Source organism: Vigna umbellata, chromosome 1, assembly GCF_029865625.1.
Source record: "Vigna umbellata cultivar VRB3 chromosome 1, Vumbellata_1.0, whole genome shotgun sequence".
Classification (NCBI taxonomy): domain Eukaryota; kingdom Viridiplantae; phylum Streptophyta; class Magnoliopsida; order Fabales; family Fabaceae; genus Vigna; species Vigna umbellata.
This window is the reverse complement of record NC_142165.1, coordinates 76934959-76954333: the sequence shown is the minus strand read 5'-3', so window position 1 is coordinate 76954333 and position 19375 is coordinate 76934959. Positions and strand designations below refer to the sequence as shown.

General features: G+C 28.6%; 2 protein-coding genes across 2 annotated transcripts; both read left to right on the top strand.

The window, feature by feature from the left end:
- The first annotated feature begins 7105 nt into the window (after window positions 1-7105).
- On the top strand, window positions 7106-10152 carry LOC124831316 (uncharacterized). Its single transcript, XM_047305267.2, has 6 exons — window positions 7106-8015; window positions 8107-8320; window positions 8401-8517; window positions 8994-9048; window positions 9146-9215; window positions 9704-10152. The coding sequence occupies exons 1-6, from the start codon at window positions 7422-7424 to the stop codon at window positions 9911-9913; spliced, it is 1260 nt and encodes a 419-aa protein (XP_047161223.1). The 5' UTR covers window positions 7106-7421; the 3' UTR covers window positions 9914-10152.
- A 4845-nt stretch (window positions 10153-14997) lies between these two features.
- On the top strand, window positions 14998-17353 carry LOC124831320 (uncharacterized). The gene is made up of 7 exons (XM_047305269.2): window positions 14998-15564; window positions 15976-16144; window positions 16228-16304; window positions 16379-16418; window positions 16739-16793; window positions 16922-16991; window positions 17105-17353. The coding sequence occupies exons 1-7, from the start codon at window positions 14998-15000 to the stop codon at window positions 17219-17221; spliced, it is 1095 nt and encodes a 364-aa protein (XP_047161225.1). The 3' UTR covers window positions 17222-17353.
- The last annotated feature ends 2022 nt before the right edge of the window (window positions 17354-19375 follow it).

Here is a 19375-nt window from a genome sequence, read left to right as displayed (position 1 = left end):
CCTGGATGTCGAGGCTTGGTCCTTTGTATCTATACCGTTAGCAAGCATAAAAAATACAAGCACATTTTACCTGCGAGGGAAATTGGGATTGATCATTTCCACATTTCTAATGTTTCCATCACAAAGAGGGAGGATGGTGCTTTAGTTAAGAACTATATTTAAATATTTTCACTTATGCATTCGTTTCACTAATGGTCGATGGATGAGACCGAGGAGATGATTCTTCCTTCTTTAGGTTGGTTAGAGCTACTGCAGGTCACAATATCTCGATCTCGATATGATGATACCTGCGCTACATCGTCATTGTTAGGTAGTTGTGTATGGTGATCATGAGAATGTGATGTCAGATAAACGTTTTACCGAGGACCTACAATGAGTGTCAATGTTCTTATCCAGATCTTAAATATGAACTTGTGGATATATGACAAGATTGTAACGGTGATTTAATTACTTCTATTATTTATAAAATGTCTCCTTTGAGATGAGAGATCCACTTGTAAAATATGCTTAAATCAGATAGTTATATTTTTATTTATAAAAGAGTGAATTTCACCGGATCTTTATGATAAAATGTATGTATATTTATATAGTCTCGATATCCTATATTATTTATACAGTTTAAATAAATAACCTAACTATTAAAAGTAAGATTTAAAAAAAAAATTAATGATTGTTTAAAAGATAATTAAACTATCCAGATTTTAGTAATAAATCATGTTCCATGCCGCTGACATATTTGAGGTGGGGATGTACAACCCTCCTTTTAATCCCTAGTTATAATTTATCAAATCATTTTACTACATTGTTCATAAAACTAAGAGGTGACAAAGTGAAAACATACAAACACCTATCCCTTTACAGTTGTAGATGGATTTTAATATTATGATCCTTCCTTGCTCATACGACCCTTTACTCTAAATAAAAAGGGATCGAAAACTCTAAAAGTGTCTCTTGGAGGTTCTAAGGGTCATTATATTTATAGCGTGTATTACAACCATTCTCATGAACTTCATCAAATGCATCTAATGACATAATTTTATTATTAATTATATGAATTCCATGTTTATATTTATCGTATATCAATCACCATGAAATTCATTGTTTTCATGTCATTCCCTTGTTATTGGGTCTTTAATTGTTGTTTTGGCAGTTCATATCAATGCTTTGGAACAGATTCAAATAAAAAATAATTGGTGGTAGATCAACGCGTGCGTTATCAATGCAATAATATGTATACTAAATTAATTTTTCATACCTACATTGTTCTATCATTGCTTACTGTATTTAGAAAATGGAAACTGTTTGATATTCTTTTGATCAGAATGAAGAAAAATATTTGATACATAACTTTGTCGAACCTCCACATCTCCGATCATTCATAATGTTTATTTTTTAATTGAATAAAATAATATTTTATAATAAATATATTACTAATTTTGCTCTATCATCTTTTGTTGTTGATTTGACTGGACATACGATTCAAAATCAAGGAAGGCATTGATTATATAATAAAATAAAAAAAGAAGCATACAAGTGTATTTTTTTTTCAGAGCATGCATGTATATTTGTGAGGTAGAGTAATAAGATTTTTCGCCAGAAAAGAATGAAGGAAAAGAAAGGTGGAATATAGCATATAGCATTTCGTTACAAGAGTTGATAGAAAAAAAATGTTACAAGAAAAAAAAATTATATTCGTGTGGTAGGCAGATTTCACTACAAAAATAATTAATTTTAAGAGGAGTTATTTTTCGACGGTTTATGTGTAAAATCGCAGATATCTTTATTTTTATTTTTTTTTAAACTTTCCAATAATAACCGTCCCTAAAATATAATTTTTTTTTAATTTTATAATACTTACTACCCATATCTCCTACCCCGTTCATTCCATCTATTCTAATTTCACACACTTTCGAACCCTAAAACCTTTTCTCCGTCTTCATCAAAATTTCCCCGAACCTTACTTTGCACTACAATCTTCTCCTGCTTGGCTTCTTCTTTGGCTTGGCTTTGTGTTCGTCTTCTCCTGCGAGGTGGAGCGTCGAGGTGGAGGCGTCGAGGTGGAGGCATCAAGGTGGAGGCGTTGAGGCATTTGTGGGTTGAGCGAGTTCGAGGTGCTCTGGTGCACTCCTGCACTGACCGTCAAGATAAGACTATGTTTGATCTTTGGTTCTCCGGTTTTGGCTCTCTCGTTCTTTGTTCGATTTATTGACGTTCGATGTTTTTGTTGTAACTCAAAACATTGTCTCTGGTTTGGTTTAACACTTTAATAACAGTTTTTGAAACATTAAACTCCACAATCTAACAAGGCTCGCGTATGTAGAAGTGATTTGCAATATGGTCTATAACCATATAACGGTATCTAGGTTCTTCTAAATTTCAAAGCATTACTTCTAAATTTGCAATGTGATCTGCATTAATTTTTCATAGCTATAATTACTTTTAATTAAGTTTTTATTAAAATTTGTAATTTTTATTTGAATATATGTAATTTTTATTTTTTTAGTTATATAATTGGTACTTTATATTGTTCTAGTTTACGTATTTTTATATAAATAATAAAAAATAATTTAATTATGTTTTAACTCATAAATTTAAATTTAAATATTTTTAATTAATTTTTTATTATAAAATTTTGTTATATTATATAATCAAGATTAAAATTAACACTATAACTTGAATCTCAAACTTTATTTATGAAAGAGTGATAGAGATTTCCTCTTTAAATTAATACTAAAAGAAATCAAATCAACAATAAAACATAAAACAATAAATTCGAAAACTTTATTTTTTTTTGTTCATGATATTTTGTTTAAGATTACAAATTCAAAGAGTTGCGTCACTTTAATTCAAGATATATAAACTTATCATTTAATAAAATAATTCTTTTAATATGAACTAAATTAAAATAATCAAATTTATGATGAACCTAAAATAAATTATCTTTTTTTGTCTAAACACCTAAATAATGATGAAAAATAACATTTATATTATTCCAATTAATGACATAAATCAAACGACAGAAATTCAATTTAAAAAATAAATTTTGTTGAACTTAAATAAGAATATTAAAGTAATAACAGACTTAAAGCTTAATTAAATTGATATATATATATATATATATATATATATATATATATATATATATATATATATAATAATTTTATAAAAAGATACAAGCCAGCTACATAACTTAATTGGTTTAGATATCGAAATTTGACTCTCCAGGAAAGAAAATAAAAAGAAAAAGACAAACTCATATATCTTGTAAAGTAGTTTGATAGAATATGTTTCAAAATCAACAGAATGATTGGTAATAAAAATATAATGAAAAATAGCATGATACATCTCTTAAATAAAATTAGTCAACTGCCTGCATGCTAATATGAAGTTGCATTTTGCAGCATATACTTCTTTATATGGTAAAGTATTTTCACTTTCCAATGTTTTATATATCATTGGATTACGATGGAACAAGGTTCTATTACATCCAGAGAAAGGATAGATATTTCAGAAAAAAAAAATAGATTATCAAAGTAATTTTATTGTAAAGATAAGGGATATACCTCTAATCCATATACAAATGACTGTCAATTCACAACGTTAACAGAATAGAACCACTAATATATATACTAAAATTGATGTTTATATATGTAAACTACAGAAACAAAATCTATTACACAAAATCACTGTCAAACAATCCTATACTGTAAATTATAAAAACATTTTTGAAAAATATATATTGTAAAATATTTTAATTAATTTCATTTTTGACAATAAAATGAAAATAAATGTCTATTTAAGAAAAACATTTATTAATATGATTCCGATATTATATATTATTAAACTTAATCACCATATATTTAAAGTATTGTATATTAAAAAAATATTTAAAATATATTTAATCTTGATTGTTAAACGATAGTGTATGCGAAAAAAAATTAAAATATATTTAATCTCAACTTTTATAAATGATGTAAATTATTAAGTGTGATAGTGATATTAAGGCCAAAAGTAAGAATCTTAAAGCAGTAATTAAAAAAAGAAGCAAGCATGATTAGAATATGAAGTTTTAAGCTAAGGTTTAATTGGAAGGAAGAAGACAGAGTTGGTGCACTTTATAGTGAGTGAATTTAGGGTTCTAAATCCACGTAGGTTATTCCTTTTGAGCTGAACTTTTACTATGGAATTTTTCTTTCCACACTCAAACTTTCAACTCCAAGCCCATTAATTTGATTCCCACCACTTGATAATGACGTTTGGGGTTGCTGCCAGAAAATAAATCATTAACATCTTCCTATGTGACAGACATTGCAATAGTTTATACTTAACATATTAATTTCTTTATGTTCATCCACTACCACCCGAATCATCCCATGCGGATTTTTCCAAGTACTCAACATTTTTTCGTTATTAGGCTTTTTAGTGCTATTCAACATTCGTTCTTATGTTTTGAAATAGATTTCTATAAATATTATAAAGTAATATAGAAAGTAAATTATTCGATTAGTCTACGTCAACACCAACACAAATGCAGCTTCGTTCATGGCCCAAGTTAGGTTAATTAGTATCGACGTTGACTTCTATTTTAATTTTTACATGTTCTACTTGTGTTCTTTGTGTCTAACAATTTACAATACCTTTTTCTTAGTGTATTAATTCTAAATTATGATTATTTTATAAAAAAGACATAAAATGTTTGATGGTGTTTAGTTAGATTGTCTATAGTCTATCACTTATACAAGATGATGCTTTGTCTTGTCTTTTAACAACATGTTTTGTGTTATCTCTCAGTGATGTACATACCCTTCTTTTAACTTTTTTAAGTATGTTTTATCTTGTATTGAGATATATCCTTTTGTGTATAGAATTTTAGAATCTTATATTATATATATATATATATATATATATATATATATATATATATATATGAATTTTAGTTGACAAAAATATTCTTATATATTATGGATTCTGAGTTTTAAAGTTAAGAGTATTTGAATAATTTTTGATTTTTTTTTTTTTTTATTTATTTTAAATTAAAATTAAAAACTATTAAAATATTTATGCCTTTAAAGTATGTATTAAAATACTCTTTAAAGTATGTCTTTTATTTTATGAATAAAGATTTTTTTTTAACTAAAATTTGATACATGATGTTACGTAAATTAACAAATCCTATATAATATTATATATATATATATATATATATATATATATATATATATATATATAATATATAAATATAAGACTTGTTGGAAGTATAAAAATAAACTTATAAGTTAAGTTATTTTTCGACCTGTCAATCCACTTACCACACACTATGTGGCTCATCAAACTTTATAAGGCAGAGGTGGGGCGAAGAGGTTAACCACTTTTGTTTTTTAAAAAAAGAATTCAAAAATTAATTTTTTGTATTATATTATTTAAAGCCTTAATTAGTAGTTTAATTCTTATATTTTTTACAAAAATTGAGTTTTAATATTTATTAAACAGAGCTAATTTGATGTTAAATTAATATCAAGTATCATGTGACAAAATCTAATTCATATCCTACTTTGAAACCCCTATAATTATCTTTCTTGTTCCATCTCTCACCACCTCCCTCCACCTTCTTCTACCTCCCACTACCTTCTCCAGCCTCCTTTCCAATATTGTAAGAAATTCCTTCATATTTATGACAATGTCCCATTCTAACCAATGGTGTATCTTATTGATAGCTTGATGAGATGTGATGTATTTATTTGTATATGTATTTATAAATTCATCCTTTTATAATGTATGGAGTCTATAATACTATAAGTGATAACAATATAGGTTTGACAAAGAGAATGCAAAGATATATTATTGTATATTTATATTCATTATAGAAACTTACTATCATAAATTTATATACAAACAGTTATGTATATTTAGATTAGTATATACCAACCAGTATCTAAGTAGTAAACCAGTATTAGATAAGAAGCATTGTTATAAGTTTATGTGGGATATAATAAGTTTGATTGTGAAAAATTATTTAAGAGATTCGTACGATGTAGAATAATTTGATTAGAAATGCATAAAGTGTATTTAAGAAGTTTTCTAAGCTTATCCAAATTAGAAGAAACAACAAGAAAGGATAAAACCTCTCATAACTCATACTTACACTCCCCAATGATAAAAACATGCAAATGCGACAATGTTTCACTATAGAAACATAAAACAAAGAAAAATCTACCTTATGGCACAAATAAAAGATGAATAAAATGTTCTATCTATATTTCTTTTGTTCCCAATTATTTTTATGTGATGAATGAATTAGGTTGTCCTCAGCCCCTGATTTTTCCCATCAAAGGTTTTCCACATTAAACGTGTTGATTTCCATTTTCTTTATTTTTATACATTGTGCATCATTTCTAACACGTTCCCTTTCCCTTTGTCAAGTAAAACCTTATTCACCAAGAAAATAAAAAGGAAGGAATTAAAAGAAAATAGAGGTAAGAAATATGTCTAAAGAAAGATGTACAGCAACACGGAAGTGAGAGTGCATATGAATGCACTGAATATGTGTCTTTGTTTTACCTTTATGTAATGGAGAGTCCATTAGGTTACTGAATTTTACTGGGAATCTTATAGTTAAAGTTCCATTGTGCTTTTACGATGAATATAAAAATTAGATGCACTTTTCTGGTAACTTCTGATACCCCCACTTTGCAAGATGCAGTGGCAGGAAGCAATGGAACATGACTTAATTTGATAACATATTTGTCATCCCTGTGTGTGGTTAAAGTTATTTCATCCGAATCCATTGTAGGAATAATAACAGATGTATTATTATATGTGAATTTATGCCAGTATCTTTATCTAACATTTAATTATGACACTACAGATGCCCATAAGGCCATCTCAATATTCTCCATTTTTAAGAGATCAATGGTATTTAATATTACTCTGGGACCGTTTTTCATCTATGACCCATCATCATCGACCTTTGTTGTTGAACTTGTCCTCTATGGAACTTCCCTTAACCTCTTTTTAGACCCATCTAACTTAGGTTGCTTAGTGTTCCTACTTTTCCTATTGATTCTTTTGCATTTGGTTTTAATTCACGTGAAGACAACATTTCGACAAAACTTTTTGTTTGTTTCCATGTACTCTACTTCGTTAATGTCAATTCTTTATTGTTCATTCTTATCCCTTTTTTCTAGAATAATTAATAGCTAATGACCTTGCACGGTAGCATTTAGACAGTTAGATTCAAATCTTATACCTCAAGCCTTTCGGAATATAAAACATAATTTTTATGAGCTTTCCTATTGTTACCTTTCCAATCTTCTTCTCCCCTCCCCAATCTTTATGTGCTTCCAAAGAGTTCTTTTATTTATTGATATATGCATTAGTCTTGTTACCATCCTACATCAAAATTTTGGGTCCATATTGTGTCAATGAACGAGAACAAGGTTCATTGGGGAGGCTTGATTCAACAAAGTCATGGACTGAGTGGGGATTTTAATTCTGAGTTTGGTAATCATTACTGTCAATATTTTGATATCAGACAGCCCTGGAATATGGGACCACTTGCGATGGTTGGAAGAGAAGCCACAGATCAGTTGCCAAACATAGGCCATGTCAAATCATCTGGCACCATTATCAGCCGTTTTGAGTCACCAGCTTCTGCCTTTTATGCTGCCGAAAACTGCATGGGATTTGCAGAATATGATTGCCAACTCGGTGTTCAATCTCAGTTATGCAAGATTAATGACTCGGAATTCCCTTTGTATCAATCTCCCAGGGACAACCTTTTCTTGGACTCAGCAAACCAACCTGACTTAAGCTATGATTTTTCAAACACTTTGCAGTCCATAGTGAAATCTCAATTCAATAATGATCAATGTCGTGTATCCCCTGAAAAGTCCAATAAAATTTCATGTGGGAATTTTCCCACCACCAAGTTCCTTCCAATTCAACAACAGAAGTTGTTCATTGATGGTGTCATCAGGGGCTCCTCATTTCCTAACAAAGGAATTCAGGATCGCACGGTAAGTTTTCCTTTTGGCAAACCCCACATGAAAATTTTTTCATGTGTCCATTACTGAAGATTCTTTATGAAGTTAATTTCCTTGTTTGCAGGTTGCTCGTGGATCTTTTGATTTACCTGTTGCACATATGAGATTTTCTTCTCAGATCGAGAAGTTATCTCCAACACTTTCAGCAGGAAGTGTGTCTACTGTTGGAAACTCTGCTTCTAATGGGGCAGCAGTCTCAAGCAAAACACGTATAAGATGGACTAAGGATCTTCATGAGAAGTTTGTTGAGTGTGTGAATCGCCTTGGAGGCTCTGAGCGTATGTAACTTAACTAAATTTTCTAATTGGCTATGCATCTGTGTAACATCTGATAATCCTCTGTTGCTGTTTGACTGTAGAGGCAACACCAAAAGCTATATTAAAGATGATGGACACAGATGGTTTGACTATCTTCCATGTCAAAAGTCATCTGCAGAAATATAGAATTGCAAAATTCATTCCAGAGCCTAGTCAAGGTGAATTCTATTTTGTTATTTACCAGACTTGCAGTGTAGTTTCTTTTTCATGTCATCTACATTTCTTTGTGCCTGAATTTAGTGACATTCATGTCACAAATGATGAAATACCTTCTTTTTCCCTTTGTTTTGATTCTTTAATTGTTGTTGAGACTTAAATAAACTAATGTAGATTGCAGAAGTTCCAATGCAGAATAACTGCATTTCTTCCCTGACATGGTAGAAAGTTTGACTTGATCTCTTTCGTACGAGTTATGTTATTCATACAACAGCTCATAATATTCTATACAACACTTAATCTATCTCTATCACAAAACCTATTACATCTTATATTTTTCTTCTCCTTTAGGATATGACCTATTGTTCTCCTTTGCGTTATTCTTCCCACAAGTTATTCATGATCTTCTTTGTTCTTTTATTCTTTCAAATATCAGGTTAACTCCACATACTGAACCGAAAACTTTCTTCTGTTTCAGGGAAATCAGACAAAAGAAGCCACATAAAAAATGTGCATCATCTTGATGTCAAAACGTAATGCTACTTAATATATTCCTGTAGTAATAGTACGTCCTCAAGTTTCTTGGTTCGTTTTGTAATCTACCAAACTAACACTGTTCTTGATCTTCAGAGGCTTACAAATTAGAGAGGCACTTAAGCTTCAATTAGATGCTCAAAGGTGTCTTCACGAACAACTAGAGGTATATCCACGCTATCATTTTTCTGGTGAATTTTTATTCCTACAATGTACTTAATCTGTGACCCTTTCCCTCCTCTTGTAAGAAAAACTTGAATACTGGCCAAACCAGCTGAAAGTTTCTTGAATCTTAAACATTGAATTTCACAATTTTTCACCTTCAACCAGCTTTAGATCGAAGAAATGATGTAGAGATTTTAGTCACAGAAGAACAATGAAATCCAATACCTCACATACTTAGAAGATAAAGTATCATTTTTACAAACAAACTTCTAGACATCTCTATTTTGGCCTTTCTCTGATTCAAGACATACCCATTTTGGCATAGGTGATGATGTGAAATTGCACTGTCATGTGCTAAAATGTGGATAACAGTTAGGCACATATTTTGAGGAATTGGATGCTAAAAGTAGTGAATGAGAGGGTATATTTGGATTCTTTTAACACTCTGTCCTCACTTAAGTTTTCATATAACTTACTTTGGTGTTACAGGTTCAGAGAAAATTGCAGCTGAGAATTGAGGAACAAGGAAGGCAACTAAAAAAAATGTTTGACCAGCAGCAAAAGACAAGTAATAACCTCTCAAATACTCAAGATTCAGGCACTGATGAGACAACAATTACTCATAAAGATGGTGAAGTTTCTGTTTCTGAAGGAGCCAACAATTCCTTCTTCACTTCCCAAGCCTCTCCAAGCCAATAATCTGATATGGTTATGTATAAAATTACAGTTTTCTGCATGCTTACATCCTGTGATTTTGTTATAGCATTGTTGTTTATCCTACATATGCAAACTCTATATGAATTAGTACATAATTTAGAGTGCTTACATTATATATTCTATAGAAACAAACAAGTAGCATTGCTTTACTAGGGGAGGAGGGAATAAACTTTGTAAGCAGAGTCTTATGTGTTTTCTCAGCAAGAAGCCATTGTTTTGCTCGTTCTGTGTTTCTTTCTTGTTTTGTTTTGAGCTGTTACATATGATTTGGTTTGGTCGGTTCTGTGTTTGGCTGCTCAAATTTAAGAAGCATTAAAGAGTGATTTTACTTTTCTTAAAACTAAAATCAATCCTCGTATCTTGATTGCGGAACCTTAGAATTTGTTTAAGCCAAAATTTTCAATATGATCCTAAAATATATTCAATCCAAAATTCATCTTATTTTTCCCATAAATTAAGTTGAATTTGGATTAATCAGTTTTAACATTTCAAATTTCTCTCATTGTATTAAAATTATTAATAGAAGAGATTATTATTTTAATTTTATACCCCCTTTTTTCCTCTTTTAATGAGTTTGGCCCTAAATATGAACTGTTGAAAGTGAAGAAGTAAAATAAGAAAGGAAAAAAGAGAGAGTGAAAATTAAGTTGTTAATGAGAAAAATAAGTCAATAATTATAATTGATTTGATAGAATAAAAAATAGACAAGATTTTCATTATTTATTCAATTATCATAATGCTCATATTTAGAAAATGGAATTAATACAAATGTGTAGAACACTACTGAAGAATTTTTTTAATCAGTATAGAGAAATTTAATTATAACGAATAATCTTTTATATCTTAAAATTGCATGACAAACCCATGTATTTCTTTCAAAATATTGATTGTTAGAATTGAACATCTAGGCTCTACAATATATTTATATGAAACTAGATTCTTTGTTGTTTTTTTTCTACCGAGTCCTTAAAATATTAATATATTAAAAAAGTTTAATACATTTTAAAGCCTCAAAGTTAGTGTTTATAAGTGTATTTTGAAAACCTGGTAAATCGATAATACCAAAACGTCGTCCTAAATCTAAACTCTGTTTATATATATATATATATATATATATATATATATATATATATATATATTAATATATATATATATATATATATATCAATTAATTATTTAAAAAATGATGAATTAGGTAATTAAGCTTAAGAAAAAGCTTTTAATTTTGTAATATGTTGTAAAGGTAATGAGCAATATTAAAAGTTATTTATGGTTGTTATTGTTGAGAGGTTTGCTAAAAGTATTATAAATTAATGATAAAAAAAATGAAAATATTTAGCATAGAAAACATAAAAAGGGACGTATTGTATTGTTAATTAATTGGGGAGGGAACCTTGAATAGACCGGAATCTCGAAGCCTTGTTTTTATTGAATCTTATTTCTTGTGGCCGTCCTTCTTTGGCATTTCATTTTTCGACCTTTATACATATTCTCTTATTATTGCTAACCATTTTCTTCACAATGTCCCAATAATATTTATGAATTTGTCACATTCAAATTATACACTAAAATATAATTTTGGAATCTTTAAACCTGTTCAAACATGGTTTTACCCTTTTTAATTTATTTATTTTAAGCCCTTTTGGTTTCAAAATATAATACTATTAGTCTTTCAAATGGTCTTTTATATTGGGAATTATTTGCATAGAATTTTTGAAAAACAATATTAAATTTCAAAATTAAAAGAGGGAGAAAAAAATTGAAATTACAATATTTTAGAAAGATTAAAAGCATACTATACTGGCAAAAAATTAACAAAATTATATATATCTATATAAAGGATATTTAACTTTTTGATGTTCACATATTTTTTTCAATTTTATCTTTTAAATATTTTTTTTAAATTAAAATAATTATCTTGTTAGTTTTACTATTTAGTAACTGTATTTTTAATATTTAACCGTTATTTTAAATTTATCTATATTTTAATTATAAAACTATATACAAAATAAATAAAACTATTTATTATATAATTATAAATTATTTATATTTAATTTTATAATAATAATAATATTTGTTATTATCATAGAAGAAAAATAAACACGCACACGTGTTTTCGCTACTATTTACTAAAGTTATACTAAATGATATTCACGTCTCCTTAAATTTTGAATAAACATTTAAGTTTTGAAATAAAAATTCATTTTGCTTAAGATCTTAATAAAATGACATTTAATGGGTTTATAGTTCCCAAATAAAAAATTTCTTTCTCATCTTTCCTTTTAGTAAATGATACTCACGTCTTGATACCTGTGTTTCCAATTTTATTTATACAAAAATAATTTATTGTTTGCAGAAATCTTTGAATTTAATTTTTTTTTTAATTTTTTAGTTACTATGATTTGGTTTTAACATTGGAGTTAACACAAAATTTTTATTCAGAGGTAATTTATTGCTGCCATTGATAAAAAAAAGTAGCTTTTGTTTAGCTGAAAATAGATTATGAATTTCTCATTCAAAGTTTTTAAGTTTGACTCTTGAAAATGATTAGTTGAATCGTTTTTATTCTAAGGTTTCTTTCACATTTAGACTCACTCACGTTTACCTCGGACAAGCTAGCAGCCACGTGCACGTAATCCAAGGCCTTTTGTTTTAATATGTTGTACTAATGTACATGTAACTACACAAATGACAATTCGTAACAACAATATTCTAGATGGTTATTAAGTAAATTATATAAAAAATTATGTGTAAATAAATGTCTAATGTTTTAAAAAATTTCTATAATATCTTTTATTAGTAAGATGTTAAATTATATAAATATAGATGTAAGAAATTCTTTGTTTTTTTACAAAAGAAGAAAGACATAAAATAGAACAAAAATTATAATTATGTTGTATTTATGCTTTGAAATATAAAAAAAAGGCGGTTTCTTTCCTTTTTGAAATGTTTTCTCACCGTTAATAATAGTAATAATCCAATATTTACACCAATCAAATTTAAACCGGGTACCTAACAGTTAAAAGCTACTACAAAATCTAATTAAGCTACACATATCTGAAGTGTTACTACGTTTAAAGTTACATATAGCATTATTCATATTAAATTTTGGCATGATTTATTCTATATTGTATACTTGTTATTCTAGATATTAATATACTATATTGTATATATTACTTTTTTAGTTTGGATAAAATATACATATTATAGATGCAATTTTATGTGTTATTATTTGTTTTTGTTTGAGGTGAATGCAAAAATTTCACCCTTAATGTTAACATTTATTGGCAAATATGATTCTAATAGATTATAAAATAAAGCATCTTTTTAATTAAAATCATATATATATATATATATATATATATATATATATATATATATATATATATATATATATATATATATCTTAAAGGTCATATTAAAAATTTAATTTTAATTTACTATAAGTAATATTATAAAATATGTTGATAGGAATTTTCTTATGTTTTTTGCGATCGGTTAGAATAATCTATTGGATTGTATTTTTAATTATCCAATTAAATTAAGTCAAGTTGAGTGCGACTTTAGCTAATATAAGTGTTTTATATTACTATATTCATTAATTAAGATATATTTACATTGGTAAAACATGATGATCATTAGATTGTAAAATTATGATTTTAAACATGTAGTATCAATCTATGAATATTTTTTATATAAGATCTGACAGTTTCAAGTTAAAGAATGAAAACTAAAAAAAAAAGGAGAAAGTTCTTCATTTGGGCTAGATAAGCATTGACTATATATTCTATCATGAAAGAAGAATAACCACGTATTAATGAGATCAACACTGTGGAGGCAATTATTCTCATGAAAAATGGAAAAAGTTCAAATCATCTCTATGTAACATTCATAAAGACCTAAATCTTTGTTGAAATTCAAGTTTTTGTTCAAATCATCTCTATGTAACATGATAATGTGAAGAATTTATTGAAGGTTATAGATAAATACACATGATAATTAGCACATTGAAAGCTTTCCTTAAACAATAAACTCCCAAAAGAATTAGACATTTAATCAAATAAAAACCAACTCTACATATATTTAATAATCAATACAATTATTAAATCCCCAAAAGATTCATAAGAGCTAATACCTTATAATACCAACTCTACGTTTAATCATATAAAAACCAAAACCAAAGGAATACAAACCTTTAACCAGTGGTAGAAGATGTAGAGAGGTGAGAATGATCAGCACAAAACAAAGTGATGTGAGACTAATGACATAAAAAAAGTTACTATACCAGTTATAAGTGACCTGTAATAGTATCTTTATGCTATGCCAAATTTAATTAAAATTCATAATAAACTTGTAATTTATTATAAAAGTATCGTCGTTTCCCTTATCATAAAAAGTAAATTATAACTTAGTGAGAGAACTATTTCTTCGTTCAAATCATTCTAATTACACCATTCAAGTTGCATTATTTATTTTAATATTTGATAATGTTATAATGTTATCTTCAGAAGATCATATAAATAAATTAGCAAATATATATTGGCGGTGCAAAAATAATAATTTTATCTAATTTGAATAACGGAAAATGTTTCACATGAGATATGTAAAAAATGACTGGAAGATTGGGGGGTTCCGGCCTGTCCAAAGTAATGCATTGTTCTAATTGCTGTTGAGTAGAATAAACAACTATAGTTGTTTTGCATCAATGAATTAAGAATGTCTGTCCATAGTTTCTCTGTGATGCTACAATGCTTGATACTTTTCATAGGTCAGAATGTACTTAGACAGAAACCATGTCCTAATGCATTGAGAAATTCGCTTTGTACGAGGACACAACTATGTCTGTATACATTGTTAACTTTTCCTCACACTGTTCATCCCTTACATATTTTTATTCTCCCACACGTCCTTTTATTTTAAATAAAAACTATTTGAAGTCTTGTATAGGTAGAGACTGTTAATACCTTTTCTCTTCTAGCATATAAATGAGCATCACAGAAATGGAGTAACTAAATTTCGGCAAGAGTTTAGGTGTTTTAGGTTAGGTTTTGAGAGAGTAGAGAAGCATGTATCAGTGTAGTTCCCAAATGTACGGAACTGATTGGGAATACATGGGGATTAGCAACCTAGCCAAGGTTGTTGGATCAGACCAAATGAGTGTTCTTGAGCCAAAAAGCTCACCTTTCAACATTGTCACCACTCCTCTTCAAATTCAAACCCCACAAGGCTTTTGTGCAACTGCAACAAAAGGGCTTGTGAGTTTTCAAGCTCAACAACATGCTCATCATCAGCATCAGATCGAAGTTCCTGCTTGGTGCTTTGACTCTAACATGCTGAATATTTGCCAAGCCTCTGGGGATAACTTTACCACCAAACAAGATCCACCCTCGTCTCAATTCACAAGCTCCTTGTGCCCGGTTGCTGAATCTTTCTTGTCGTCCAGCACTGGTGCAGATTGTCCTTCTTCTTCTGAAAAATATTGTAAAATTACTTCCTATTCTGAAAAACATAGCAGCATGCAGCCTGATGGTATGCCATATTACGATCACTTTTCCCAAGAAGAAGATAAATTACTCAGAGATGATGCTGCCACGGATGAAAGGCCCCTTGAAATTTCCTTTCAGAGAAACCAGGTGCTTACTTTTTCAGTGTGTGGCTAGTAGTTTCTGATTCCATTTGAATATACATGATTTAATGTGAAAACTCCTTAGAGAAAAGAGCCTCCATCATAACCCTTTTCATCTTAGTTTCGCTTAGAGAAAAAATTATCAGTCTTCCCTTGTATAGAAATTCATAGGTGCATGATTGATCGTTGACACTCAGGTTAATTTTTTATATATATGATATCAAACGGAGAATCCATTCATATGTTCTTAACTTAGTTTTGATAAACCCAACGCTTTGTGTAGGATGTAGGAACTCCAACCAATTCTCTCTGATAGTAAAACTCATGGAAACTTAAAAATGGTTCATACAACAGACACACATCATTATCTGATAGTTTGAATTTTTGTGCTGATGAGATGCAATATGTCTTATATTAGTTGGAATCATGTACAAAGCCACAAAAGCAAGCTCCTCATAGACTTTGTGGGGTTGCCTGTGTAACTTCTAGCAACTCTGCTTCTAGAAGAGGCAAAAGAAGAATAAAATGGACCGACGATCTACACGAGCCATTTATGATGATTGTTAACAGTCTTGGTGGTCCAGAAAGTAAGTTAACTATTTTTTACACTTAAAAGTAAAAAACAACAAAGAAACCTCTTGTTACTTAATTTGTTCATTGTTAATCGCAGAGGCAAAACCTAAGGCTATACTAGATATGATGAAATCAGATTTGCTGTCCATTTCTCATGTTAAAAGTCACTTACAGGTAAAATCCAATTCCAGTGATCAATTTTGTTTCACCTAATTGTCTCACTAATGTTTCTAACATGTGCCTTGCAGAAGTGTAGGTCTACAATAAACATGCACAAAGCTTTGCAGGGTAAATTACTTCTGTCATTGCCATGGTGTTATATTACCGTAATGCATATACCTTCTGAAATTCCTCAAAACATCTTTCTTTTGAACTGTACCATTGGTAAGCTCAATTGGAGTGAAAAGAGAAAGGTGGAAATTAGAGAAATGTATTTGGACACATCTTAAGTCCGGATACATATCATTATGATTCCTCAATTTCTGCCTTCTGATATTTAAATATTTCTACCAAACACAACCAACCCTACAACATTTTTTGTTGGCTTCTATGAATTATAATTTCATTGCTATTGGGGTATACCTTACAGTTACCACTTTGCCTTTCAGAAAAATCCGAGGAAGGACAGAGAATGGATGGGGTGGCTGAGCTTCAAGTGAAAATGTAGCATTACTTAAACTACAACAATCTACACTTTTGTGTTGTTATGATACCTTTTTTTATATGCAGTAATAGCAAGAGATCTTTCAACTAAAATATCAAACAGTTAACCTGCTTTCTCAACTCTGCAGCCACATGCAAATTGAGGAATCAAGGCAACTGCAACTAGAGGTTCGGAGGAATATCTGCCAACAACTAGAGGTAATACATAGAATTTCTTTGATAAAAATATCTACTGACACATGAATGAATTTTTTTATGAAACTCGAGCATTTGGATGACTTACCCTTTACTATCTTGTGCTTGTTTCCTAGATGCAACGAAATCTCCAAATGCTAATTCAACAGCAGAGCCAGCAACTCAAAGTAATGTTTGATTACCAAAAGAAAAAACCCAAACTGGACACAGAACTCGAAGCAACTGTCCCCTAATCATGGTTCAATTGTTTTGATAAGATACTTTATTTTTGCTGCCTTTGGTCTTGCAATAGACAATCAAACATGTAAGTGTGAGAAACGTGTTCTTGGCAGCAACTTCAAAACGTAAACATGTCTATGTGCATCTTGTTCTGCATTCCCACACAAATCTCACATCATTCTTCGTTCACACATAAAGAGAAAAACTGAAAACACTTTCACTAAGTGAGGGTCGTATATAAATACTTTTGACAATTCTTTTTATTGTATGGTTTATTTATGATTAATTATCTTTTTTCTTTACATTAACTATAAGATTAATTTAAAATATATAAATTAATGTAAATATGATCTTTCTATAGGATTGTTTTAAACTTACAGTTCACTTAACAAATTCAGATTTTATATAATTGATTTAAACTTAAAAACCACTTAACAAATATCTATAATCATGATGGTATTGAACAATTACTTCTTTAGTTTAAATTGCACTAAATACAACAATCCTTTACATTATGTATGAAAAAACAACTTTAAAACAATTCTAAAAAATCGAAATATTTAGTAATTGAATTACTTGCAATTGAATTATATTCATTTCTTAAATAATTAGTTTGGATGGTGTAATTGAAATATCTTAGATTTCAATTTTGTTGTTTGAATAACATAATTTAATTTCTATTTTACGGAGAACTCAACTTCACCTTTGAGTCTAACTTAACTTAGTTCGACCTTTAATTTAATACGACTTATTTTAACTTTTAGTTCAAGTCAACTTGAGCTAATTCGACATCAGTTTGACTGATTAAAATATATTCAACCTTAGCTGATTTGACTCAATTTGATTCAAGTTGACTCGACTTAACCTTCAATTAAAATAGATTGATTTGAACTTTATTTGACCCTTATTCCCCTTTTGGCTAAGCATAAATGTCTTTGTGACCTGATCACGTCAAATTTCACCAAAGTATTATTTGAAAAACAATCACTCTTTATTAAAGCCAAATATTACAATTTGGAATACAACCACTCTTGATTGAGATTAAGTGTTTTTTGAACATAATCATTCTTGACACCAAGTGCTCTTTGGAATACTCACTCCTTGTTAAATACTAAATATTATTTGGAACACAATTATTATTGACTAAACAGTACAAAAAAAATGCTAAATTGCCCAATCACATTTTAAGAAAGAAAAAATTTATCTATAAAATAAAATTTACTAAGGAATTTTACTAAATGATTTTAGAATTTTAACTAATAACAAAAATATCTTTCAATAATGGATCCAATGGTAAAATATGTCAATATATATTTTTTATTATCAACAAAAACATTGAATTGATGATCTATCAATAAATTTATTAGTAAAATCCACTTTGAGTTTATATTATCGACGAATATTTTTATCAATAAATTTTGTTGATAAAATGAGTGTCAAAGTTTCCATTTTGAACTTTGAGTATTTTGTGGTAAAATCTATTAATAAATTTATCGATAATTTTTTTAAATGTGTAGTAGGTAAATTGTTGATAATTAATTTTTTTAAAATTCTTTGATAAATATGTTTGTAATTAATTATTTAAAAAATTTGTCGGTAATTGAATTTTTTAAAAATTTGTTAGTAATTAAAGTTCTTTAAAATTCTTCAATAAATACGTTGGTAAAATAGGTGAAATTTTTTTCACCAAATATGATAATATTTGTTATAAATTAATTATATATAAGTTAAAAAAAGAATAGAACAAGGAAAAAAGAAAAGACGAATGAGGCTGAAGAGGTAGTGAAAAAGAAAGACAATGAAATAAAGGAGGAGAATGGCAACAACAACAACGAAGCCAAAGAAATAGTTAAAGGAGGAGAAGTTGATGACAATGTTAGCAAAAGAGAAGAAGAAGGAGAAGGAAAAAAAAATCAAATCACAACAGTTACCAATAGATAATTACAAAAAAAATATATATTGTCAGTAAATTATAAACAATTTTTTCTTATCATTGGAAAAATTTATTAACATGCACTTTAAAAACAGATTTTTACTCTTAATAATTTTAATTTATCGTTAAATTTTGACCATTGGTTAATTTTTTCTAATGAAACACAAAAGTTTACATAAAAATTAATTTAAAAGATCACAATGTCTCATAAAAAAAGTTATGCACTTTTCTAGAT

Excerpts from the sequence above, each read along its gene's own strand:
- LOC124831316 (XM_047305267.2), top strand. The coding sequence starts at position 7,422 with ATGAACGAGAACAAGGTTCATTGGGGAGGCTTGATTCAACAAAGTCAT. Across the intron at positions 8,321-8,400 it reads TCGCCTTGGAGGCTCTGAGC|AGGCAACACCAAAAGCTATA; the intron begins GTATGTAACTTA and ends GTTTGACTGTAG. Across the intron at positions 9,216-9,703 it reads GTCTTCACGAACAACTAGAG|GTTCAGAGAAAATTGCAGCT; the intron begins GTATATCCACGC and ends TTGGTGTTACAG.
- LOC124831320 (XM_047305269.2), top strand. The coding sequence starts at position 14,998 with ATGTATCAGTGTAGTTCCCAAATGTACGGAACTGATTGGGAATACATG. Across the intron at positions 15,565-15,975 it reads TTTCCTTTCAGAGAAACCAG|TTGGAATCATGTACAAAGCC; the intron begins GTGCTTACTTTT and ends GTCTTATATTAG. Across the intron at positions 16,419-16,738 it reads CATGCACAAAGCTTTGCAGG|AAAAATCCGAGGAAGGACAG; the intron begins GTAAATTACTTC and ends TTTGCCTTTCAG.